Raw genomic sequence first — 27,452 nt, 5'->3', positions numbered from 1 at the left:
TGTTATTCAACCTAAAGCAGTTACGTGCACAAGTTACATAAAATATGTCCGTATGGACTATATATACTACCTTATTCATTGTATGTTAAAAAAGAAACTTAAATGAGATTAATGCAATCAATGCCAAATTAACAAAACTAAAAATTTCCATAACACCACACAGAAATTGTGTTGACAAAGTGACTTGGAATATGGTAGTGGTTGAATTAACTTAAAACTTGACAAGTGGAAAGCTAATGACTTCCATACAGCTAAGGGTAAACCAAAGGCACATAGAGAGCAGAGGAAAAATATAGCCAATTTGCTAGAGAAAGTAAAGGCTCACGTTTATCACCAGGTTAGCCATACACAGCAGAATATTGCTGAAGGGAATCGACAGATAGATAAACTAATAGGTCGAGTTTAAAACAAAAGAAATAACAGAGTTATTTCAGAAACTGCATAATGAGCTAAACCATCCCAGTGTTAAAATGATTCAAGTGGAACTTAGATTAAGAAATCTAAACATTTCCTACTTGGAGGAATCATTATAGGGAGGTAAGAAAAGAATGCCAGATATGCAGGAAGTTTATGGTCGCTAAAGGTTGTGAGGAAAGTGAATTACCAAAGGAGTATCCTTCACAGCAGATTAGTACTGCCTTTGCAGGGCCATTACGCCACAAAACTAAAAAAAGAAACTGCTATTTTCTGATTGCCTTCGATAACCACAATAAGAAAACCATGATATAGTCTTTGAGGTCAGCAATCGAAGAAAGGGTAGTAGAGTGTTTAAAAGAATGAATAAAGTGGCAGGGACTGATTGAAAGTCTAAGAGCAGATGGTGCACATAACATAAGTGGGAAACTAGTAGAAAAATTCTGTAAAGAAAATAGAATAATACTAGTTAAATCCATAGCCTATACTGTCCAGAGACAAATGGAATTGCAGAGCGCGCAATTAGAACTGTTAAGGAATGGTTTGCTAAAAATAGAGACCTAGGTGACTGGTACCAGAATACTGATCGGTGTTTATTGCACCTCAACAGGTACAATACGGTGAACCTGAAAGAAAGAGAGGTTAAGAAAAACACAAGGTTAGAAATTGGTGACGAGGTCATTATAACACAAGGCATAAAGTAGGTAAGTTCTCTGAGGGGTTGGGCACTGTTGATAAAGTGAAAGCAATAACAGGGTCCAATACAGTAGAACTAGAAAATAACAGAATCCATAGTAATAAGGATTTAGAAATAGAAATCCTCAGTGAAAAATGTTTCATGGACCTTAACCAAATTAGATGCTATAGCGATTGATGATTTATCACTGACAATTGAAAGAAGGAATTGGAAGGAAAATTTGTGTAAAGCAAAAGATAAAAATGATTATCTTGGTTTAAACTGGTTGAAAAATGATCTATGCAATACTGGTATAGAGATCAGAGAATAAAAGTAGGACCACGATGGTTTGAGGCTTCTGGAGAATTTGTGAAAAAAGGTGTGGATGGTATAAGGAAAGCAGCTAAAGCTGTGTTTGATTTCATTACAACGGATATATGAAGTGGTCAAATTAATCTCTTTATGAGTGCCGGTTGGTACATTCTCTATGGAGGATTAATTGTTGTAGGATTAGTTATAATAATGGTTATTATATAATGTTTTTGCACATAGGTCAAAGAATTATGTCAAGAAAAGAAAATGGAGATGTATTAATGGTATTAGGAAAATTAATAGATTTTCCAACTAAAGGGTATAGACGTGGTAAAAGGACGAATAAGCATGACTTAGAAAAACCGTTATTGTAGAGAAAATGTGGCATACCTTAAAAGGAACAGAAAGTTCACCGTTAAGATAATGAAAAAGGGAAGTAGGTGGAGTAAGAATGTATATATTGTATTATATTGAGATTGCAAACTTCTGTTACAAAACCAGAAAAGCCTTAAAAGGTAACAGTGAGATATACCATTTGTTAGATTGAAACCTTTGTGACGAGTCTCTGGTTGTGCCTGATGTGGTCGACTGGTGGGTCTGGCTGGGAGACTCATCTGGAGAATGATTTACACCTGTGCAGGGCCATCAAGAGAATGATGTTCACCTGTATATAAGCTTAGGCTTTGAGAATGTTGAGGGGTGCTTCGGAGAGCTCCAGTACTGAGAGATGTTGTGAGACTTGTTTTCTCCCGTTTATTTTGTGTTTGGTTTCTGTTTGTTTAGATTATGTTTTCTTTTGTATTTATTTAAGTTTGGTTCTGTCTGACATTTTAACATCGGTTGTCAGACAGGAATTGATTGTTACTTTGTAATTGATTTCCCGTTTTACCTATTTTGTTATATATATTAATAAAAACTTGTTGCAACCTTACCAACCTTTATTAAGTCCTCCACTTATTTGTCACAGCTTTGAGCCGGTTGTGACAAATATGGGGGCTCGTCCGGCCAATTGTTATTTGATGAAGATTTAGTGGTAGTTTGTGTCGTCCGGTTAATTATTAGTTGATAAAGATTTGTTCATAGTTTGTTAGTGTGATAATTATGGACGCTTCGTTTAAGGGATAAATATGTGTCCAATTTGTTTGGTAGTTGACAATTTGGTTTGGTAAGAGAAATTTGCATGTTCGTCCGCGGTTTTGTTTAGTGATATATTTGGAGACTCATTATTTGTTTAAATAGTTCATTTTTTTTGTTAAATTGATGATTAATTAGTTAGAATTTTTTTCCCAATAATATTCGTTAAGTAAAAACCTGTGGAGGATTTTTTGTGGTTGGTTTGGTTGTTTTGGCTGTTTTTTTTGTTTTTGTTTTTTTTTACGGGGTTTTGGTAAGTATGGTCTACTGTTTGTATATTTGAGGAGATAGTTGTTTTGGAATAGGCTTTTCCTTGTGTTGGTTTAGCGGGATATCCTTAACAGGATGCCCATTTTTTTTATTTTAGTTTATTATTTTTGTGCGGTGAAAGCAGTTAGAGCATTTGTCTCGGGAACACGTCCGTGTTTGTTGTAGTGACTCATAAATTGGTTGCTATTGCAAGCACTGGTTTACAGTGTATAAAAACCCGCTGCAAGTAACTGTATGAAGAATAGGGATGAGTTTAGGTAGTTACAATATTAGTTAGAGGGAATTCCTTGTTCCAACTTCTGTCTCAAAAATATTTTTTTTAAAATTTAGTAGCCATACATTTGTCATAATGACCTCTAACGTTCAGGCATTTGTTAGTGCGCCGGCCGAAAGCTTGATAAATGATTTAACCAAGGATCAACTGTTAGAGCTTGCAGAATACTACGAAATTAATCTGATGAGTCAAGATAAACGTCTAAAGGATCAGGTTAAAACCCTGGTAAAGACAAAGCTAATTGAACAGGGTATTCTAGAGTTTAAATCTTCAGAAGACCCGTTAACTTTTGTAAGCGCGGTATCAACACAGTCTCATTTAACATTTGAACAACAAAAGCAATTGTTGATCATTCAAATGGAAATGAAAGAAAAGCTGTTAGAAGCGCAAAATCGAATGGAATTTTCTAAAGTCCAGTTACAACAGCAACAACTTGTACTTGAACGTTATCGTTTAGATTTAATACGAGATGGTAAACTTCCTTTAACTGGAGAGTCAGAACGTGGTTCAAGTTCATGCAAGTTTGATGCGGTGAGAAATATGAAGTTAATTCCTAAATTTGATGAAAAAGAGGTCGAGCGTTTCTTTTTATTGTTTGAACGTGTTGCGGATGCACAACGTTGGCCAGATGATAAGCGAACGCTCATGCTGCAGTCTGTATTTACAGGCAGAGCCCAAGAAGCATATTCTTCTCTGAGTTTAGAGGATGCTTCTGATTATCAAGCTGTAAAAGCAGCGGTGTTGAGTGCTTATGAGTTGGTTCCAGAGGCCTATAGATAAAGGTTTAGGTCCTGGAAGAAAAATGAAAAGCAGACGTATGTTGACTTTGTACACGATATTTCTGTCTATTTTAATCGTTGGTGTGTTGCTTCTGATGTAAAAACACTTGACGATTTAAAAGAGTTAATGGTGCTTGAAAAATTTAAGAGTTCCATTTCAGATCGTATTGCAACGTATATTAGCAAACGTAAACCTGACACTGCGTATGAGGCGGCCGTTAGAGCTGATGAATTCTTATTTTCTCATAAAAATGTTTTTGATTACAGATCTGGTGAAGGGAACTTTAAAAAAGAACCGTGGCAAAGTTCGAGTAAATTTTCTAGGTTTATGCATGATTCATCCAATGCACAGTGGCATAGATCTATTGAAGAAAAAGACAGAGCGAATATGTGTAATTATTGTCATGAGTTTGGTCACTGGAAGAATGAATGCCTGTTATTGAAAGCAAAAACTGACAATTCTAGACCGAAACCTAAACCTTTGTCTCCTGTAAAGTCTGTGGTTTTGGCTGTGACTGGTTCAACAGTGAACGTGCAAGAAAGTTGCTCGCCATGTGTTTCAGCATTTACTCCTTTTTTTACAAAGGGTTCCGTTAGAATGGTAGATTCCGCATAAACTGTAATAGTAAATATTCTACGTGATACAGGATCAGCAGAATCCTTTGTGTTAGAGTCTGCGTTACCTTTTTCAGGTGTTTCGTACACTGGGAGTAATGTGCTGATTAAGGACATTGGCCTCAATGTTATGTCTGTTCCACATTGTTTTAACATGTCATAACATTGTTTTGCATTCTGTGTTGGTCCAGGGAGAAGTGGAAGTGGCTGTTCATTCCTGTTTGCCTGTGGAAGGAGTACAGGTTATTCTGGGGAATGACTTGGCTGGTGAATGTGTCTGGCAAAATGATTCACCACATCTAGTGGTTACATCATGCCCGATGATCTTGAAATCAGATGGTGATGAGAGTTTGACTTGTCCGTCAAGTATTTTGCCTTCTTGTGTGTTTACGCGATCTATAAGTAAATCACAAGCTGAAGTAAAACCTGGATCTGAGAAGGTGGTGAGTGAATCTCTAGAAATCCCTTCAATTTTTTGGCAGTGTCACTTGATGAATTGATTGAAACACAAAAAAACTGATTCTACTCTTGTTGAATTGTTTGACCGAGTTGTCTCGTATGACACAATTGAGAATCTTTCGTCTGGGTATTACCTAGATGAGGGATTGCTCTTTCAGAAATGGGTGCCACAAGGAGAGTTTGTGATTGGTGATCCTATGGTGCAAATTGTGATTCCCCAGTCTCTCCGGCAGCTAGTGTTACAGACCGCACATGATGCTTCTGGCCATATGGGAGTGAAAAAGACATACAAGTTACTTTTGAAACCTTTTTTTTGTCCGAAATTAAAGCGTGATGTATCTAAATACATTAAATCTTGTCACACTTGCCAGTTTACTGGAAAACCAAATCAATCTTTGAAACCTGCTCCACTTTATCAAATTCCAGCTATTAGTCAACCGTTTGAGCATCTCATTGTAGACTGTGTCGGTTTTTTGCCTAGGTCAAAAGCAGGTAGTGAATATTTGCTTACAATTATGTGCCGAGTATCTAGATATCCTGCTGCATACCCTTTACGTTCTGTAACCACAAAATTAGTCTTAAAGGCGCTTACTCAGTTCATTTCAGTATTTGGAATACCACGAGTTATTCAATCTGATCAGGGAAGTAATTTCACTTCTAATTTGTTTGGTCAAATGTTGAAACAACTGCATATTCAACATAACCTCTCCAGTGCTTATCATGCCCAAAGTCAGGGAGCACTGGAGAGGTTTCATCAAACGTTAAAATCTCTTCTGAGGTCGTACTGTGTTCAAATGGTTAAGGACTGGGAAACTGGTCTGCCTTGGTTAATGATGGCGGCCCGGGAAGCTGCACAAGAAAGTACTGGGTTCAGTCCGAACGACCTTGTGTTTGGACACGATGTCCGAAGTCCGTTGGCTGTTTTGTCGGCTGATTGGGAAAAGTCTGATCAACCGAAAAATGTTTTGTCATATGTAAGTGATTTTTGTAGACGAGTTAATGAGGCAAACCAATTGGCGAAGGCATCTCTGCACAGATCTCAGGGTCGAATTAAACTACTTTTTGATCGTCAAACAGAGTTGTGTTCGTTTCAACCTGGTGACCGGGTACTAGTGTTGTTGCCTGTCGTTGGGTCACCGTTTCAGGCTAAGTTTGTTGGACCATATACCGTTGTTTGGCAGATTTCTGATCTGAATTATTTGATTAATACGTCAGATCGAAAAAAAAAGACGAGATTGTGTCACGTAAATTTGTTAAAGCCTTATTATGCTTGTAAAAATTGATGACCTTATGACAAATGAAGACAAAGTTAGTGTGCCTGATTCTTTTATTAAACCTGTTATGCTTGCAGATTTATCTGTTAATGACACGGTTGAATTGGTTCAATCTCCAGTAGCTGAAGAGGAAGGTGAAATCTATCTGGGAGATTGCGTTCTTCAGGCTCATCTTAAAAATTCGGAAGCATTAAGTTCTTTACATTTTCGACTTAGTCATCTAACGAATGTACAGCGCACTGATTTGTCTTATTTGACAATTGAGTATGTTACATTGTTTTCTGATACTCCTTCTTGTACGGGTCTAATAGAGCACGACATTGACGTGGGAGATGCAACTCCAATTTGTCAGCGTTATTATCGAGTATCGGTGACTAAGAAAAAACAATTGGATGATGAAATCGAGTATATGTTGAAAAATGACATCGCTGAATCTTCTTTTTCTAGTTGGGCTTTGCCATCATTACTAGTGAATAAACCAGATGGCTCGTTTAGGTTCTGTACAGACTACCGAAAGGTAAATGTCATAACGAAGCCTGATTCGTTCCCACTGCCTCGAATCGAGGATTGTGTCGATCAAGTGGGTAATGCTAGATTTGTGAGCAAATTTGATCTTCTAAAAGGTTACTGGCAGGTACCTTTAACTGCAAGAGCTCGAGAGATTTCTGCTTTCATTACGCCTTCAGGGTTATTTTACTACAAGGTCATGAGTTTCGGATTGCGTAACGCTCTCGCTACGTTTCAACGTTTGATGAATCGCGTTATATCTGGTTTGAGTGGCTGCGCTGTATATTTAGACTATTTCGTTGTTTTTAATCAAACTTGGGAGGAACACTTGACTCAGATTACGGCACTGTTTGATCGTTTTGTCTCGGCCAATTTAACTGTTAACTTGTCAAAATGCGAATTTGCCAAAGCCACCGTTACCTATTTGGGGAAGGTGGTGGGGCAAGGCCATATACGTCCTGTTCGCGCAAAGATAGAGGCAATAGACAAGTATCCTACTCCCAAAGTAGGTAAATTAAATTTAAGTTTAATTTATATCATCTTAATTATTCAGTGATCGAGAAGGAAGCGCTGGCTTTGATTTGGGCCTTACAACATTTTGAAGTATATGTTGGGTTGTTAGAGTGACCTCTAGTGGTCTATACGGATCACAATCCTTTAGTTTTTCTACACTCCTTACAAAACCCCAACCAAAGGTTGATGAGATGGTGTTTGTTTCTTCAGAGTTACTCTTTGGATATACGCCATAGCGTAGAGTATGTAACTGCTGACGCCTTGTCCCGTGTTCATGTGGTTTAAAAATTTTGAAGTTTGTATTTTTTCTGACTTTTTTTGTCTCTGTTCCTCCTTCATTTTGCTTTCTAGGCGTCAGGTTGCTGAAAGACGGAGAGTTGACGGGATTAGGGAGAATCTCAGGCTGAACCAACTATTCCTACTTGGACAAAGTGAATTGGGAGTTGTTGTTTGCTTGATTAAGACCATTTGCTCTCTTCTTTTTAGGGGGGGTGTGTGACGAGTCTCTGGTTGTGCCTGTTTTCAACTGGTGGGTCTGGCTGGGAGGCTCATCTGGACAATGATTTACACCTGTGCAGGGCCATCAAGAGAATGATGTTCACCTATATATAAGCTTAGGCTTTGAGAATGTTGAGGGGTGCTTCGGAGAGCTCCAGTGCTGAGAGATGTTGTGAGACTTGTTTTCTCCCGTTTATTTTGAGTTTGGTTCTGTCTGACATTTTAACATCGGTTGTCATACAGGAATTGATTGTTACTTTGTAATTGATTTCCCGTTTTACCTATTTTGTTACTTATATTAATAAAAACCTGTTGCAACCTTACCAACCTTTATTAAGTCCTCCACTTATTTGTCACGGCTTTGAGCCGGTCGTGACATCTTAAAAGGCAGCATTGAGGAATGCATGATGTAAAAATTTGCTCAACAGTTGAAACTGACACGTATACTGGCTTTTTGCTAATACTGTAGAATGATGATTGTGCAAGGAAGTGCATCTTGAAATGATGGTGCAAGATGGACCTTCTTTCTAAAAAGTTGTATTGTGATATTGTGAGTCAGTATTTACAGTGTTGACCCTTGTTGATCATAACCTCTACAATTCACTCTGGTATGCTGGATATTACCTAGACACCAACATAGTGTTGGCCCAGATCCGGCCCACATCTGGCCCAAGTGAAATCCATGCATGCCAGATGTGGGCCAGATCTGGGCCAAAACTGCTTGCTGTCTGGGTCACTTCTGGGCCAAATCCTAACTGATGGTAATCAATTCTTGCATTATTAGTTATCAAATTGCAGTCGAACCTCTCTCCTTGAAGTTCTTTGATTCGGTAAATGGTTCTTACAGATGCTATATTCTTTGTTGTATTTTCAACTGAGGCCATTTTGATGCAAAATGATGATGGCTGCATGTGTTTCTTTGGAGGTAACCATTGCTAACAAGAACACAATGATTGGAAGTACTTCTTCCCTCCTTATATAGCAGTCAGTCTACGCTTACAATCTAATTAGTATGATAGTGATTTTACCTGACTAGTACACATGCTGTACACACTTTCACATGTGCTGCTGATTTGATTAGTCAGTTAATGTTAGCTGGTCATTTTGTGTCAGGATCAAAAAACAGTAAAATTTGTTTTTGTGAAAAGTTCATTTTTTGGGCAATAAGCTTTTAGCAGTTATATAAAAAGCACAATATACACATAAAAAAAAACTATAATCTAGAAACAGTTTGAATGAACACTTCAACAGCTTAAGCAGCAAACTTTGCAAAACACAAAATTTATGTCACAGCCAAATGACTAGCCATGGCTGTACCAATTAGTCTTAAATAGACTATGCATAGCACTTCGTCTTTAAAAACATGACATTTTGACCAAATAAAAGAGAAAAAAAACTGAGTGCCCACATAGCTCCAATAAACCAATAACCTGTAAGTTGATGAAAACATGATGCACTTACTACCTCAGATGTCGCCATTCTAATGACGATTGAAACATGTGACTGGCATGTCTCCCTTGTCTACTTGTGATCCGATCGACCAAAACTCATCTTAATACTAGATGTAAACAGGTCCGTTGTCTCTAAAAAGTGATTAAACACTTAAGCAGTGAAGTGTTTGTCTGCTAAACTAAGAAATTGGTTTTCTTGCACATTTTTGTCCCCCTCAGACCTTCAGCAAGATGGTTTTATTTTTCTGTCTGGAACCACAGTTCTCATTTGTATATCACATGGATTATTGTGACTGGTATTCTGCTTGTCTATTTAAAACAATGCATATATGTCTTTTATGGTTAATTTTGGTTTTGTCTTGCAGTGGGTCTCGGTGGTAAAGTGCTTCTGTTTCTGGCTAGTTGTAATGTCACACAGTTGTGTCAACCTCTGTGATCTGTTCATTTTAATGACTGAAATTTGTTTTTTTTCAGCATTACATCTGCAGTGTCTGTGCAGGTTATCAGCACAATCCCTGGTGAAGAGCTACACTACCCATAATCCTGCAGAGAAATATCTACCAATCAGAGAAGAGGAGCACTACATTGACCGCCCACTCCCGCAATCAAGTCAACTTGTCTATTTGTATAGATCTTCTTTTGCATAAACTCAAACTATGTTGTAACTATATTTATAATCAACTTTTAATCAATAGTTTAATTCATAAGATTTTTAAAACTAGTCTATTAATCACAATGGTATATGGGATTGTAAATTCAGTTCTTCATTAAAGGCTATGAAAAAACTGCCATTATTTTTCATATTAAAACATTTAATCTATGTATTTTTCATAAAATGCTCATAAAACATGATTTCATTGATCTGATGAGTATATTAAGTCCCAACACTAAAATGGTATTATATTGTAAACCAAAAAAATGTCTCTGACACCAGAGGAGGAGGGGAACTGGCCCCCCTACTGAGCCTGGTTTCTCCCAAGGTTTTTTTCTCCATTCTGTCACCGATGGAGTTTCGGTTCCTTGCCGCTGTCACCTCTGGCTTGCTTAGTTGGGGTCACTTCATCTACAGCGATATTGTTGACTTGATTGCAAATAAATGCACAGACACTATTTAACTGAACAGAGATGACATCACTGAATTCAATGATGAACTGCCTTTAACTATCATTTTTGCATTATTGACACACTGTTTTCCTAATGAATGTTGTTCAGTTGCTTTGACGCAATGTATTTTGTTTAAAGCGCTATATAAATAAAGGTGACTTGACTTGACACCAGCTGCTACTGAAGGTATTGTGTTTTACTAAAAGATCACGTCGATTATCTTGAGTAGGATTTTGTTCATGGATGCATTTGTTTATTGTGGATTTTTCCTGCAGTGGGTCTCGGTGGGAAAGTGCTTCTGTTTCCAACAAAACTAACACCAGCTTTGTCGAACTCACTCCTGAAAAGCCACTGAGTCTTTCAGCATTTACTCTGTGCATGCATGTTGCAATGGAGTCAAGCTGGAGGGAAATTGTTCTGTTCGCCTACCGCACAGTAGAGGTTGATGAGCTCAACGTGTGGAAAGAGAAAGATGGTCGTTTGTCTTTGTATATTCAGTCTAGTGAAGATCTAGCGCAGTTTGTTCAAGATCTATAGAAAAGGTCATTTGGGAAATGTTCTACTGTCCGTTTTCTCAAACTGTGTTCAGATACTTCAACTAAAAATCAGAGATCTGAATATAGACTCAAATATTTCTCATCATAATCCTTTAAAGCAAAAGTATATGGAATAATAACTTTTTTTATTTTATTTATTTTTTTCAAGCAAATAGTGTGACAATAGAAGAATACAATAATAATAATAATAATAATAATAATAACTAAAATAATTGTATATCTCTATTTCTTCTGAAGTGCTCTATCAGCAAAACCTCTGAGCTTTTCAGTTTTCCTGTGTATAAGAAATCTAAACACTGTAATAACATCATCATAATATCAAAAACATTAACATTGCCTTTGCAAGTTGTGGAACATCAAGATATGAAATTAACATGAATGTACAATGAATTAATAGATGTCAAATGATTTTTTGCAGTTCTGTGGATTATTATTTTACTCTAATAATACAAGAACACATACTCCATATAGTCTTTTAAAAAACAAGTCGATAAAAACTGCATGCACTGAATGTCACTGCAGGACACATCAGCTTCATTTTTACAGGTTAAACAGATGGTGGGAGGCTCAAACCGAATTTGAGGTCAGTCCACTTTCCAAATAGTTTCTGGTCAACATCGCTCCTCATGATCTAGGACACAAACAGCTGAGTTGAACAGATCTTCTCTTAGATAAGAACTGCTAAATGTGTGGGTGGTGTTGGCGCAGTGGATAAGACACATGCCTTTGGTGTGAGAGACCCGGGTTCAAATCCACTGTGAGACACCAATGTGTCCCTGAGCAAGACACTTAACCACTAGTTGCTCCAGAGGCGTGTGACCTCTGACATATATAGCAGTTGTAAGTTGCTTTGGATAAAAGCGTCAGCTAAATGAATAAATGTAAATATTTTGTAAGTATTCTTAACCAGAGCGTTTAGTTTTTCTTTCAACAAGTGATGTAATACTTTCATGCTTAGTAATTACATGTGATATAATATTAAAAAATAATGTTGTGGAGAACTCATCTACCACACTAGGGATATGCCGGGCTCAAATTTTCCTGTTGCGATTAATAGCTCATGCTTTTATCACGGTAAACGGTATTATCACGGTATTTAAATTTAGTTTTAAAAAAGTGCTCATAATACAGTATAACAGGTAAAAAAAAACTTTTTTCTTATAACAAAAATAATTGAACATTTAAATACAATAAAGCAATACAGAAAAAAATATATAAAGTTAAAAGTTTTGCACTGATTAAAGTGCAAAAGAACTTTAAAGACCCATAGGTATCACTTTACAATAAGATCTCTTTAGTTAACCATTAACATTCACAATGAGCAATAGCTACATTTGCTACAGAAGTTATTAATCTTTTTTAAAAAGTAAAAGTTTTAGTTCATGTTAGCTAAAATACAGTTGCAACTTTAGGTTTTATCAACATGTTATTAAATATTGGAATACCTAAGATTAATGAATGTTCAGAAAAATATTTTTCATTGGCAGTTTAAGTTAACTAATGAATTAACTAATGTTTAAAATGAAGCAATGTAAAATGTAAATTAACAATAAAAAAAATCAAAACACTTTCAAACTATTTCTATGTAATGTTGTAGTCCAGATTAAAATAGCCTATTAAGACTTAATGCTTAAGTATTTGGCACTGTGATGAACATCATAGCAAATACACAAATCTGATTGGCTATTTAAAATTATTAAATATGTTTTAGAAAGTAGGGCAACTGGTTTATTTGTGATGTTTCAAGGGTAAGGACTGCATTTTCTGCAGTTTAGCGCCATCTGCTGTCAGAGAGTGAATGTGCTTTCATTCAGTGTGTCCCTCACGTGTTCCTCCATGTGCTTCTCATGCGTGCTTGTTCACATTAGAGGTCTTCACATGGGTTCTTATGGGTTCGGGTCTATATTTTAAATGATAAGCCGGGTCCGGGTCGGGTCCGAATCTATTACCTCGGGTCCCGGGTCTGTTTAACATTGTGTGTAATACCCGTGCGATCGGAGTCATCGGACTCGGAGAACACCCGGCCGTGATCAAAGACTGCTTGTGTTTTTTGTAACTTGCAACTTGTAAAATTAGGAAAAGAAAAGAGTGAGCCAAAAAAAAGTGATCTCTCTCTCTCTCTCTCTCTCTCTCTCTCTCTCTCTCTCTCTCTCTCTCTCTCTCTCTCTCTCTCTCTCTCTCTCTCTGCTTTTAGAAGCAGAGCGTGCAGACTCAGAGTTAATACAAGTGCACGCACGGTATTAATGCTTGCAGACATGACACATTCATATTTAATATATTTCAAATCAGCAACACAATCTGAGGTAAACTGTCACATGAATCTTTTCTATGACGCTCAAATTGCGTTAAAGCATTTTAGGTTGATACAGCTAGCACGCATGTGGAGTCTCGAGCGCATTTCATGTTTCTATGGCAACCAGTGAGGGACACTTCGACCGCCAAACCACGTTTTACATTTTCTCCCATTTTTTATAATATTATAAATGAACCGTTTAATCTTAAAGTTTTAGTGGTCAGATTCAGACTCGATGCAGAGCAGAGAGCACAGAGATCAGATGATAGCAAATAAATAACGTCAGCGACCATGGCATTGCACGAGCGATCGTTATTATAGTTCAAAAGGGCAAACAGTCGAAGTTATTATGTAAGAATGTACATGTGCACAGTAGCATTTGTCATCCGTCACCGTGACATCAAATGGACTTTTGAAGCTGAAATAATGAGTGGATTCAGCTTCGACTTGGAATAACGAGAGGAATAACATGAATAACTTTCTTGTCGGAGGATTGTAATGCATCACAGGCAGTCAGGGACAAGGAAGAGAGACTACGGCTCTTTAAATTAGGTAAGACAAAAACAGGTTTATTGACTTGTAATAGCAATTTATGGTGGAATATGTGACAGTCGGGTCAAGTTGGGTCTTCCCGTCGGGTTCGGGTCCAGATTTCAAATAATATACGGGTCCGGGTCGAGGCATTTCTCGGATCTACTGTACACGGGTCCGGGTCCAGCTTTTGAAGTATTAGACGGTTCTGGGTCGGTTCGGTGTAGTACATTACGGGTCTCTTTCGGGTTCGGGCATGAATTTTTGGACCCGTGAAGACCTCTAGTTCACATCAGTCTTTCAAGCAGCATACTGTGTTGTGCATTTTGACCAGTTGATGGGAATACTATTCTTAAAATGCATTCCATATCTGAATAATTTGTAATATATAATTATTCACGGTATTTAGAAGTGTCCACGATAACAATATTATTCATTACCATGACATATCGCATTACCGAATACTGGCACAAGTGTATACCACACTAGGAATGTTTTTGAATTTTTCCATAGTTGCCAGCTAGAGGATGAAATTTCTTTATTCCATTATTTTATATCTTATTTTATATATTTTTATCTGCCACGGGAGTTCACTTCCACCATAATAACCGCAGTCTATATTCCACCGGATGCTAATGCCAAGCTTGCTTTGAACGAACTTCATGCAGCCATTAGTAAACAACAGACTGCTCACCCGGAGGCTGCTTTTATTGTCGCAGGTTATTTTAATCACTGCAAATTAAAAACAGTGCTCCCCAAATTTCACCAGCATGTTTCCTGCCACACCAGAGGAGACAAAACTTTGGATCATGTATACACAAACATTAATGGAGCTTACATCGCAACCCACCTCCCACCTTTCTTTGTTTCTCACCCCTAAGTATTCACCCCTCATCAACCGTGTGAAGCCATCAGTGAGGACCATCAAAGTGTGGCCAACTGGAGCAGACTCTTTACTTTAAGACAGGTTTCAACACACTGACTGGAGTATGTTTGCTTCTCAGGCTGCCTGTGGATCTCACACGGACATGGATATCTACACCTCCTCTGTACTGGATCACATCAACTCCACCATTGACAGTGTTACAACAGAAAAACAGATAACAACATATCCTAATCAGAAGCCATGGATGAACAAGGAGGTGCGACTTCTGCTGAAAGCCCGCAACACTGCCTTCAGGTCAGATAATGCTCAGGCCTACAGTAAATCCAGGGCTAACCTGAAAAGGGGCATCAAAAAGGCCAAGTACTGCTACAAGCTGAAGGTAGAGGAACACTTTTCCAACTCTGACCCCCGACGCATGTGGCAGGGCATCCAGATCATCAGTGACTACAAGTCAAGCAACTCCACTCCAACTGTCACGGACGTCTCCTTCCTTAACAAGCTAAATGACTTTTATGCTCGTTTCAACAGCGACAGCAAGGAGACGGCCACCAAGATCACACCCTCAGCAGACCACCAACCTCTCAAACTCACCTCCACAGGTGTCCACACTGCACTGAGCCGGACCAACGCACGCAAGGCTGCTGGCCCTGATGGCATTCCTGGACGTGTGCTTAGGGCATGTGCAGAGCAGCTTGCAGGGGTCTTCACAGACATTTTCAACCTGTCCCTCACCCAAGCAACTGTGCCAACATGTTTTAAGTCCACATCCATTGTGCCAGTACCGAAACACTCCTCCCCAATGTGCCTGAATGACTATCGCCCCGTAGCACTCACACCAATCATTATGAAGTGCTTCGAGCGACTGGTCCTAGCACACCTCAAAGACTGCCTCCCACCCACACTGGACCCACACCAATTTGCCTATCGCAGAAATAGGAGCACAGAGGATGCGGTATGCACAGTGCTGCACTCTGCACTCACACACCTGGACCATAACAACACGTATGTTAGGATGTTGTTTGTTGACTTCAGTTCAGCATTTAACACCGTCATTCTCTCCAAGCTGACCACAAAACTTGGAGACCTGGACATTAACACCTCCCTCTGCAACTGGATTATGGACTTTCTGACCAACAGGCCTCAGCATGTTCGGTCAGGCCACACTCACTCCACCACCATCACACTTAACACTGGCGTACCACAGGGCTGTGTGCTGAGCCCATTCCTCTTCTCCCTTTACACCCACGACTGCAAGCCTGTGCATGGATCCAACTCCATCATTTAGTTTGCAGACGACACCACGGTGATTGGCCTCATCAGAGACAACGATGAGACTGCCTACAGGGAAGAGGTACAGCACCTGGCCACATGGTGCGCTGACAATAACCTGGTCCTTAACACCAATAAGACTAAGGAGCTCATTGTGGACTTCAGGAAGAAGAAAGGAAGCACGCTTGACCCCATCCACATTAACGGGATGGTTGTTGAACATGTCTCCAGCTTCAAGTTCCTGGGAACCACCATCTCGGAGGAACTGTCCTGGGCCACAAACACCTCCAGCCTGGTCAAGAAGGCTCACCAGCGCCTTTTCTTCCTCAGGACACTGAAGAAGAACCAGCTGTCTTCATCCATCCTGGTGAACTTCTACCGGTGTGCGATTGAGAGCATCCTGACCAGTTTCATCACAGTCTGGTATGGGAACTGCTCAGTGGCTGACCGCAAGGCATTGCAGAGGGTGGTGAAAACTGCCCAACGCATCACAGGGACACCACTTCCTGCTCTTGAGGACATGCAGAGGAAACGCTGTCTACGTCGAGCTCGCAGCATTCTCAAGGACTCCTCTCACCCTGACCATGGACTGTTTAACCTCCTGCCCTCCGGGAGGCGCTTCAGGAGCCTCCGGATAAGGACCACAAGATTCAGGAACAGCTTTTTCCCTAAAGGTGTCTCCTTGCTGAACTCTGCCCTCTGACACCCCTCAACACCCTCCACACCACACACACAGACTCCTCCCCCTCTTCAACACTACATCTTTGATTTATTTATTTATTCACAACAAGCAAAAACCAGTAACTTGTTATTACTTGCACTACTGTCTGTTCATCCAGGAACACTGAATAATTCATTTGCACACTGAAATATTTTCTATGCACTTACTGTCCATTGCTATAGTGTAATTATGTTCATATGTTCATAGTTCTGCCTATAGTGTACATACACTTTTTACATCCATATAGTATATTCATAGTATACCTATCTGTATATCATGCTAAAAGTATATAAAATCTGTAAATTATGTCCATAATACTTATCTGTATAGTTATTGTACATATTATAGACCTTGTGTATTCTGTACTTACTGCTTATTGCACTTCTGGTTAGATGCTAACTGCATTTCGTTGCCTTGTACCTACATGTGCAGTGACAATAAAGTTGATTAATCTAATCTAATCTAATCTATACTTTCTGGCAAACATTTAAACAAACAAAAACAATTTTTCTCACCATATGTGCCAAAGGAAATTGTGTTTAATTGGAACACCATAAAATATGTCATCTCAACCTATTCTCACTCCCAAGGCGTCAAAACATGAGCATATATATAGTTAAATGTTTTGTTGAGAAGTAGGCTTGTACAAAAATGACAAAATCATGCATCTGAAGCTGTAATTAAATATTGAGCAACAGTGCATATTATATGTTTATTGTTTTAAATGCTACTTATTTTGGAAAATAAAACAGTATTTCAAATGACTTGTGTTGCATTCCAAGTCTTCTGAATCCAATTATCTTTATTTGTGGAACAGAGCAAAAAAGGCTTAAATGGCAAAAAATTATCCTGCTCTGTTAACACACTCATACAGATAAATCTGAACTCTAGCAGGACACATTTCAAAATCGATCAGCATATGTTTGTCTGAATGCTCATACGGCCTGCAGGTCAAGGAACTTTAATCTAATGCAGTTGTGAAATTACCTACACAAATGCAGTTACTCAGCCACTAGAGCTGTTGTTTTCATTTAATGAACTTTAAACGCATTGATGTAAGTAAAGTGAACTTTTGCCTGCATATTGATTAGATTCACTGTTTTTTGACAGCCACCTTGAACTTGAGCACCCGAGTAGATACGTGACTAGTGCAAAATAGACCTTCAGTTCAATAACCTGAACAAGCTATATACCTCTTGATACTTGTGATCTGAATTCTATACATGCTCCATAACGTTTATGAAGTCACTACATGTTAGAACGACAGTGAGGAGAATAACTCCTGAATCTGAGATTAATCATCAATGCATTTAATACCGGAGACCCTTCTGATTATGACCATCTAGGAGGCAAATAACTGAGGTCAACTGATCTTCTTTGCTGAACACTGAATACTTGTGTAATACATCTTTGAAAAAGTGATGTAGTGCTTTCACACTTAATTAAATGTTATTTAATGTAACGCAGTGAAGAACTGATCTACTCAACTAGGAATAATGTTTTTGTTTCTGCATATTTACCAGAGCTTGAAGATGAAGCTTCATTATTGCATAATTCCAGTCCTATCTGCTGACAAACTTAGTTAAACAGAAAATTATTTTATGACTCTTCTTGCTCTTTTTTCATTCAGACCTGCAGCAAGATGTTTGTGGAAGTGGGTTTATTTTTCTGTCTGCTCTCTGTGACACCAGTGGCTACTGAAGGTACCACAGTTTCATTAATAGATCAGATGATTGCAAGTGGTATTTTTCCCTAATCCACCTTTTTTTTTTTTTGCAGTGGGTCTTGGTGGTAAAGTGCTTTTGTTTCCAACTGCGACTGATACCAGTTATGTTAAACTCATTCCTGAAAAGCCACTGAGTCTTTCAGCATTTACTCTCTGCATGCGTGTCGCAACGGAGCTCCAGGGAAAGAGGGAGATCATTCTGTTTGCCTACCGCACAGTTAATGACGATGAGCTGAACTTGTGGAGAGAGTCTGATGGCCATTTGTCCTTGTATATTAGATCTAGTGACAATGCAGCATTTTTCCGTCTGCCTCCTCTCTCCACCTTCCAGACCCATCTGTGCATCACCTGGGAATCTGAGACTGGTCTTACTGCCTTCTGGGTGGATGGACGTCGCAGTTTGTACAAGTTCTATAAAAAAGGGCACTTAATTCGTCCTGGTGGCACCGTCCTGCTCGGCCAAGATGCTGATGCATATGTGGGTGGCTTTGACGCAAGTCAGAGCTTTGTAGGAGAAATTACAGATGTGCACATGTGGGATCATGTCCTCTCAGGCAGTAAGATTAAGGCGGTTTATTCAAACCAGGAAACATATGACAAGGGAAACGTGTTTGACTGGGACACAATCAAATATGAGATAATTGGCGATGTGCAAGTGACTACAGATAACTGATTGTAATATGATGTAATGTCACATACACCATGTACAAAGCTGTGAAGGCTAACCAATAAAAAAAATTCTGAACATTACAAGTTCAATGCATGTGCATAATTCTGAAATATATTAAATATTTTTTAAAAATTATAAAAATGTATTGATGCATACATGCATGTGACTTCTGGACGATGTGGTCAATTATTCTGACAATTTTATAAATATTTTGTCTAATTAATGATGCCTTCACGTGCAATCAGAAACTTCCTACTTCCCACTTCTGACATTACAATTACGAGTTTGTTCAAGTGCTTTGCTGTCGGAAAGAACAGAAATCATGGTGGACTGCCTATTCATTCTTGCCTGTTTGTTTCTTGTTGGAAATCTTATTAAAGCTCAAATGTATAGATTAGAAGATATTTAGTCAATATCCAACAGGTTTTGAATCAAATGTAGTATCCCAATTATTGGTAACGATATAAACATTCACAGCGCTATATAGCACTAACTGAATGACACTTCCTAAATTTTGGTCAAATAAATGCTATTTTTACTGTGCTCAAAACATACATTATTGTGCATCAAATGGTTATGTACGTAAATATACATGACTGAAATGCAGGAGAAAGCATTGTAGATAGACTGCTATGTTTCTCTCCTCTGCATATTTAAAGTGTATCGCTCACTCAACTCAGAACCACATGCATCAAAATGATCTTAAAATAATAAAATAATCAACTCGGAACTACAGGTGTCTCATAGTTTCCCAGAGGCCATTCATGTCCCATTTCAAACTAGGAAACTTGTATTTATGATAATTCTGATGGCACATGAAGGCAGCATTAAAGGTCCCCTTCTTCGTGATCCCATGTTTTAAACTTTAGTTAGTGTGTAATGTTGTTGTTAGAGTATAAATAATATCTGTAAAATTCTAAAGCTCAAAGTTCAATGCCAAGCGAGATATTTTATTTAACAGAATTCGCCTACAACGAACTACATCTCTCTAGTTCCTGCAGGAATGACATCACTAAAACAGTTTTTTGACTAACCTCCGCCCATAGGAATACACAAAAAGGGGGCGTGGTCTTGTTGCGCTCTCACAGAGAAGAGGAAGAGTTGCGTTTGAACAGGATTGCCAGGTTTTCAAAACAAATCCTGCCTACTTGCTTCTCAAAACTACTCCAAAAACTAGCCCTATTGCATTTTCAGGAGGTCAGCGTGCTCTAAGCTGCTGTCGAATCACAACACCGGAACTGCTGGCCCAATCAGAACTCGTTACGTATTTCTGAAGGAGGGACTTTATAGAACAAGGAAGTCATCAGCCCGTTTTTATGACAGTGAGTGAATTGTGTGAAAAATACTGTGTTTTTTTACAAGCGAAACATGAACACGTTATATTGCCCACTGTAAACACAAAGCTTCAAAAACATGAAAAACGTGACCTTTAATCTCAGGCCACTACAGCTAGTTTAGAACAGCAGCACAGACCTTAAAGCAATAAAGGGAGAGCTACACTACCCATAATCCTGCAGAGAAATATCTACCAATCAGAGAAGAGGAGCACTACATTGACCGCCCACTCCCACAATCAAGTCAACTTGTCTATTTGTATACATCTTCTTTTGCACAAACAAACTATGTTGAAACTATATTTGTAATCAACTTTTAATCAATAGTATAACTTATAAGATTTTTAAAACTATTATATTAATCACAATGGTATATGGGATTGTAAATTCAGTTCTTCATCAAAGGCTATGAAAAAACAACCATTATTTTTCATATTAAAATATTTAATCTGGGTATTTTTCATAAAATGCTCATAAAACATGATTTCATTGATCTGATGAGTATATTGAGTCCCAAAACTAAAATGGTATTATTATAACCTAAACCAAAAAATTATAATAATAAAAACACCAAACAGCTTTGGAATGTCAAGATTTTATTTTATTTGATTGTACAATGACAATTGTTTTTTAAGTATTTCACAATTTAAATGTTTTAGCTTTTCTGTAGATCACTTTAACAGGCCTTTGGTGTGTCATTTTATAGCTACATATACAAGTGCATATCGTCTATATAATCTCTCATGAAATGAGTCAATAAAAGTGAATTTGAAAAATGTTGTTTATGATGTTCAGCAAGTCACTGCATGTTAAAAAAGATGGTGGGGAGGATCATTCCTCAGTCTGAGCTCAATCCCTGCAGCATTTTAATACTCAAGACCTTCCAGTTCATGACTATCAAGCAGCTGTTCTCTCAGATAAGACCTGCTAAACATTGTAAGTATTAACCCTCTGTGTGTTTGACTTCTGAAAAGTAATGCTTATTAATTAAGTCTGATTTAATATGACACTGAAGCATTGTTTTAGAATTGATCGACTGAACTAGGTCTAATGTTTACCAGTCAGAGGATAGATTTTCTTCATCCCATTATTTAAATCCGGTCCTACTGGCGAGCATATTCATACAAACATTGCACTCATTTTATTCTTCTTCAGACCTGCAGTAAGATGTTGGTGCCAGTGGGTTTATTTGTCTGTCTGCTTTCTCTGACATCAGCGGCTACTGAAGGTACCACATTTTCATTAATAAATCACATTGATTATTGCGAGTGCTTATTTTCCCTCATCCCCCTTTTTTTCTTTTTTTATTGCAGTGGGTCTCGGTGGTAAAATACTTTTTTTTCCAAACAAGACTGACTACAGTTATGTTAAACTCACTCCTGAAAAGCGACTGAGTCTTTCAGCATTTACTCTGTGCATGCGTGTTGTGACAGAGCTCCCGGGCCAGAGAGAGATCATTCTGTTCGCCTACCGCACACAGAAGTATGACGAGCTCAACGTGTGGAGAGAGAAAGACGGCCGTGTGTCCTTTGACCTCAGCAACGGTAGATTGAAGACTGACCTGCCTCCTCTCTCCACCTTCCGGACCCACGTGTGCGTCACCTGGGAATCTGTGACTGGTCTTTCTGCCTTCTGGGTGGATGGACGTCGCAGCTCATACCAGCTGTATAAAAAAGGTCACTCAGTTCGTCCTGGTGGCACTGTCCTGCTCGGTCAAGACCCTGATAACTACCTGGGTGGCTTTGATAAGAATCAGAGCTTTGTAGGAGAAATTACAGATGTGCACATGTGGGATTATGTTCTCCCTGGCAGTCAGATAAGGTTAGTTTATGCAAACCAGGAACCATATGTGCCGATGGGAAATGTGTTCCACTGGAACACCATCAAATATGAGATTAAAGGAGATGTACTAGTGGTGAAAAATAATTGATTCTGATCAGGTCACACATTTGTGTCAACCTCTATAATCTGTTCACCTGTTTTAATGATTTACAAAGCCATAGGTGCTAACAAAGAAATTGTTTTCTCAGCATTATATCTGCAGTGTTTGTGCAGGTTAACAGCAAAAATCCAGGTGAAGAACTACACTACCCATAATCCTGCAGAGAAATATCTACCAATCAGAAAATTGGAACTCTGCAGGGATTGCCCACTCCCATAAAGCACTGCGAGTGTCACAAACAAGTCAGCATGTATATTTGAATTCATCTGGTTATTTTACATAAACTCAAACTATGTTGTAACCATAATTATAATAGGGCTATTCAAATCAATAAATCACATCCAAAATAAAAGCAATGATAATATGTGTGTTTACCGTGTATATTTATAAGTATATAGTAATACACATTTACAATAATGTATATACGATAATTCATATTTATATATGATTTAGTTTATGTATACAGGTGCATCTCAAAAATTTTTAATATCATAGAAAAGGTCTTTATTTTTTATAATTGAATTAAAAAATAAAACTTTATTATTTCAGTTTGTATGCAATGAATCTAGAATATATTACAAGATATATATTATCTAGACATATTTTTTTTTATTCTGATGGTTACGACTTACATCTTAGGGGGAAAAAATTCAGTATCTCAGAAAATTTTAATATTCCATTTTGAGCTTGATTAGTTTGATTAATTTTGAAGTATACTGGATACCTCCTGGATTAGTTTAGAACATGCAACCACAATTATGGGAAAGAATACTGACTTGACAGTCGTCCAGAAGACAATCATCAACACCCTCCACAAGGAGAGTAAGACACAGAAGGTCATTGCTGAAAGGTCTGGCTGTTCACAGAGTGCTGTGTTGAAATATATTCATAGAAAGTTGACGGGAAGGAAAAAGTGTGGTAGGAAAAGGTGTACAAGCAACAGGGATGACCACAGCCTTGGAATATTGTCAGAAAAAGCTGATTTAAGAACTTGGGAGAGCTTCTCAAGGAGTGAGAGCCGGATGTCAGCAAGTCAAGAGTGACCCCACTCAGACGTCTTCAGGAAATGGGCAACAGCGGTCACATTCTTAGAACCAAGCCACTCCTGAACCAGGAAAAAAAAACATCTCATCTGGGATAAGGAGAAAAAGAACTGGACTGTTTCTCAGTGGTCCTCTTTTCAGATGACAGTAAATTTTGCACTTTATGCTTCTATCTACAGACAAGTTTTTTGGAGATGCTGATTTCGTTTTGCAGCAGGACTTTAGCACCTACACACAGTGCCAAAACCACTTCCGAGTGGTTTGTTGACCATGATATTACTGTGCTTGATTGAAGCCAACTCACCTGACCTGAATCTCAAAGAGAATCTATGGGGCATTGTGTTGAGGAAGATACAAGTAAGTAACATCTGAGAAACAATTCATAGGAGCTGAAGGCTGCTATCAAAGCAACCTGGTCTTCAGTAACTCCTCAGCAGTGCCACAGACTGATCGCCTTCAAGCCACACCAAACTGAAGCAGTAATTTGTGCAAAAGGAGCCCCAACCAAGTATTGAGTGCATAATTAAACCGGTTTTGTAAATCTTTTTTGATTGATCTTTAAGAAAATATTCAAATTTTTTGAGATTCAGAATTTTTAATTTTCCTAAGCTGTAAAACATAAACATCAGAAAAACAAAAACATTTGAATGATTTCAGTTTGTGTGCAATGGATCTAGAATATAAGAACATTTGCTTTTTTTTTTATTAAAATTACAGAAACTTTTCCATGATATTCAAATTTTGCACTTGGCATCTATTGCACATAGCATCTATTGCTAAGAAAATATGCTATTTTCATTTAGTGTAAATAGCATTTTTCGCTATTTAAACTTATTAGTGCAAATAGCCACCCCCTTTTTTTCTGCTGTGTCTGAAAGCTCTAAAATGCAGTAAGGCATGTCCGAATCCAAATACTGTTTTACTTCCTGTCTCCGGAGGAACCTTCTTCTGATCGAATTTTGAAGACAGCTTAGATGTATCAGGGCTTTCCTATAAAAAACCTGAACATCAAACTAAACACATTTATGCAAAACAAGATGATACAGACATGTAAAAATTAAGATTCCCAGTACCTTCACTCAAACATCCTAAAAGTATAATTATACTATTATTAAACCACAGTGAATTCATGAAACCATATGACACACATCGACAGCTTCTGTGATCTTAAATAGGAAAAGACTAATGTCTGCTCTTTGTCACGATTACACCAATGTTTTCACAACTCAAAAAACATTAAAAAGATTATTTCTGTTTTGCACAAAAGGCAAAAGGTTATGTAAAAAAAAATAATAAGGAATTATATAAACTGTCTAGTATTTGACAGAGTGAGAAATCCAGAGGAAGAGACATTTGAAAACCTCTTTGTGTTCTTGGTCTCATGATCGTGTGAATCCTCACACAGCATCTTTTGTTGGTTTAGCTGATGTCACGATGGTACAAGGAGGGAAGCAGCTCAGCAGCGTTGATTTCCTCAGAGACAGAAATAATAAACACCCTTCTGCTACACAGTAAGTATTATATTTGTCACAATTTCATTTATATAATAATTGAAAAACTGAAACAATCATTTGAAATATAATGCTTAGTGATACTAAATGTTATGATGTGATAATAATGCATCTGTTTTATTATATAGCACACTAGTATTGTTTTAGTATCATTTAGATGCTAGTATTGTTTTACTTAATGTTGAATTATTACTTTTATTTACAGATTTAATTTAAGTTCATGTTTTGGTAATTTAGTTTTTATAGTTTTTGTTATTTAATATAATTTCAAATATATATATATATATATATATATATATATATATATATATATATATATATATATATATATAAACTTAAGCTGATTTTATTTCAGTTTATTTCAATTTTTATGGTTTTAGTTTTGGCTAACTACAATAATGTTGTGGCACACATATCCTGGATGAAGCTCTTGAAGAAATACTATATTCACCAGAAAATTATATAAATGCATTATTATCATCATTATTTATTTATAATTATTAGGACAATTTTTATATTTACTCTGATGCAACAAAAATCATGCATATTAAAACTTAAAAATGTTATCACCACATTAGTAAAATAATATTCACAAGCAATGCGATTTTTTTATGGATAGTATGTTTGCCATGAAAATGTTGCAATGCAAAGCAAAAAAAAAAAGGTCCTAATTTACTTATTTTTTTACTTATTTTCTGGATGAACTGTTGTTGTCTTGACAAGTTTAACTGTGATTCACCCAAGGAGTGAATTTACAGGAATATGGAAGGCATTCATGTCAAACTTAGACAATAATTTTAATATTCTTAATTGTTGTTTTATTTTTTTCTTCCAGAGCTGCAGTATGATGTTGGTGCCAGTGGTTTTATTCCTCGGTCTGCTCTCTCTGACACCAGCAGCTACTGAAGGTACTGTACTGTATTTCACTGTATGTTATAGATTCATGCAGCAGGAGTTTGAGCTGGTTTTGTGTTTGTTACAGTATTTTATTTGGTCTTGCAGTGGGTCTCGGTGGTAAAGTGCTTCTGTTCCCGTATGAGACTGATTTCAGTTATGTTAAACTCACACCTAAGCAGCCACTGGGCCTTACAGCGTTCACGCTCTGCATGCGCGTCGCGACGGAGCTCCAGGGCGAGCGTCAGATCATTCTGTTCGCCTACAGGACGCCCGACTTCGACGAGCTCAACGTGTGGAGAGAGAAAGACGGTCGTGTGTCCTTCTACCTCAGCGGCGACGGGGCGTTTTTCCACCTGCCGCATCTCTCCACCTTCCGGACTCACCTGTGCCTCACCTGGGCCTCGCGCACCGGACTCACGGCCTTCTGGGTGGACGGACGCCGCAGCGCATTTCAGCTGCATAAACCGGGTCACAGCATCCACCCGCAGGGCACCGCTGTTCTCGGACAGGACCCCGACAAACACCTGGGCGACTTCGAGACGGTGCAGAGCTTCGCCGGCGAGCTCACGGACCTGAACATGTGGGACTACGCCCTAACCGGAAACCAGATCAAAGCGCTGTATCTGAACCACGCGCAGCGCGTGCCGAGAGGAAACCTGTTCGACTGGAGCACCATCGAATATGAGATCAAAGGAAACGTGCTGGTCGTGCAAGATGATTGAGATATTCAGGCACATACAACCGCGCATGCTCATTTGCTATTGTTCTGTTTAATTGGAAATGCACAAACAGTGTAAGTCAACATGCTAAAAGGAATATTTCAGCATCACAAAGTCATCTAAATAAATAGTGCATATTTTTTTCATATATATTTCATTATAAACTTAGGATATTAAAGGGTAAATCGATGACTGAAAATATTTATATATATATAAATAATATTTATGAAAATAAATATGAAAATATTTATATATATATTTATATATATAATATTTATATATATATTATAATATAAAGTGTAATAATAGACTGATCAATCATAACCCAAATATTAAGAAAAATTGATAAATTTTTTTGCAGTACCGTGGCCTACTTATATCAGCTTGCATTGTTCTTAACATGCTCAGAAGATTGCTAAGAACATTTAAATGTAGAAGAAACAGTTTGTATGTACTTAAAAACCATGTAATAAATGATTTGTTCATGCGAGTTTCTGCTGCACTTCCTCCATATGGCCACAAGAGAGCAGCACCACACCAGCGATGAATTACATGCAACTCATTCAAAAATATATTTTCTTTGAATGTGCAAGACTTCTGATTTATTAGGTAAATAATGAAGTGGCTATAACAAAGTGCAGCAAACGATTTACGCAACAAGCCAGTGTGTTTCTGACTGTTAATGAATTGAAATTATATAGTAACACATTTTATAATGTCAGTATTTTACATACAGGACACAAAAGGGCAAAACTAAAACAGCCTTTGTTCATTCACAGTCACATCATGAACTCAATCTGTACGTCTGTCGCCAGGGTTTAAATAATGACATGTTGGAACATGATTGAGATGTTACCAAGATGTGATTTCCATTTATAACCCATTAGCTACAGAATTAGGTTAGTTTAGATTTCACTGTTTGACAGTCGGTCATTTATTAGCCAGTATTAAATGAACATCTCAGCCTTTACTCTGTGTTTTCAAGAGTTTGTCAGCATTTTTGTTTAAGCATAAAGTTAAAGAGGCCTGTAAATATGAGAAGCTAGATGGCGTCATAGAGATGAACTTTTAAA

General features: G+C 37.9%; 3 protein-coding genes across 5 annotated transcripts in view; all 3 read left to right on the top strand.

The window, feature by feature from the left end:
- The window catches only part of LOC132124356 (leucine-rich repeat-containing protein 4B-like), an 87,727-nt gene extending 84,141 nt beyond the window's left edge, over positions 1-3,586 (top strand). The window contains exon 5 of the transcript XR_009426750.1: positions 3,576-3,586. The gene's annotated coding sequence lies outside the window, so the exon portion shown is untranslated. The remainder of the gene's footprint in view (positions 1-3,575) is intronic.
- Positions 409-26,601, top strand: LOC132124374 (C-reactive protein-like). The gene is made up of 5 exons (XM_059535395.1): positions 409-1,072; positions 24,580-24,763; positions 25,599-25,671; positions 25,766-26,451; positions 26,495-26,601. Exons 3-4 carry the CDS (start codon positions 25,608-25,610, stop codon positions 26,380-26,382), a joined length of 681 nt encoding a protein of 226 aa, XP_059391378.1. The 5' UTR covers positions 409-1,072; positions 24,580-24,763; positions 25,599-25,607; the 3' UTR covers positions 26,383-26,451; positions 26,495-26,601.
- LOC132124376 (C-reactive protein-like) lies at positions 17,880-22,304 on the top strand. 3 transcript variants are annotated; one of them, XM_059535398.1, is made up of 3 exons: positions 17,880-17,899; positions 18,168-18,240; positions 18,317-18,936. In XM_059535398.1, the coding sequence occupies exons 2-3, from the start codon at positions 18,180-18,182 to the stop codon at positions 18,934-18,936; spliced, it is 681 nt and encodes a 226-aa protein (XP_059391381.1). In that variant the 5' UTR covers positions 17,880-17,899; positions 18,168-18,179. The 3 variants fall into 3 exon arrangements, with proteins under 3 accessions (XP_059391381.1, XP_059391380.1, XP_059391379.1); XM_059535396.1 differs by lacking the exons at positions 17,880-17,899; positions 18,168-18,240; positions 18,317-18,936 and adding exons at positions 21,136-21,203; positions 21,423-21,495; positions 21,581-22,304; XM_059535397.1 differs by lacking the exons at positions 17,880-17,899; positions 18,317-18,936 and adding an exon at positions 21,581-22,304.
- Positions 26,602-27,452: the final 851 nt, after the last annotated feature.

The sequence above is a fragment of the Carassius carassius genome, chromosome 42 (assembly GCF_963082965.1).
Source record: "Carassius carassius chromosome 42, fCarCar2.1, whole genome shotgun sequence".
NCBI classification, from domain to species: domain Eukaryota; kingdom Metazoa; phylum Chordata; class Actinopteri; order Cypriniformes; family Cyprinidae; genus Carassius; species Carassius carassius.
This window is presented reverse-complemented; position numbering and strand designations above follow the sequence as displayed.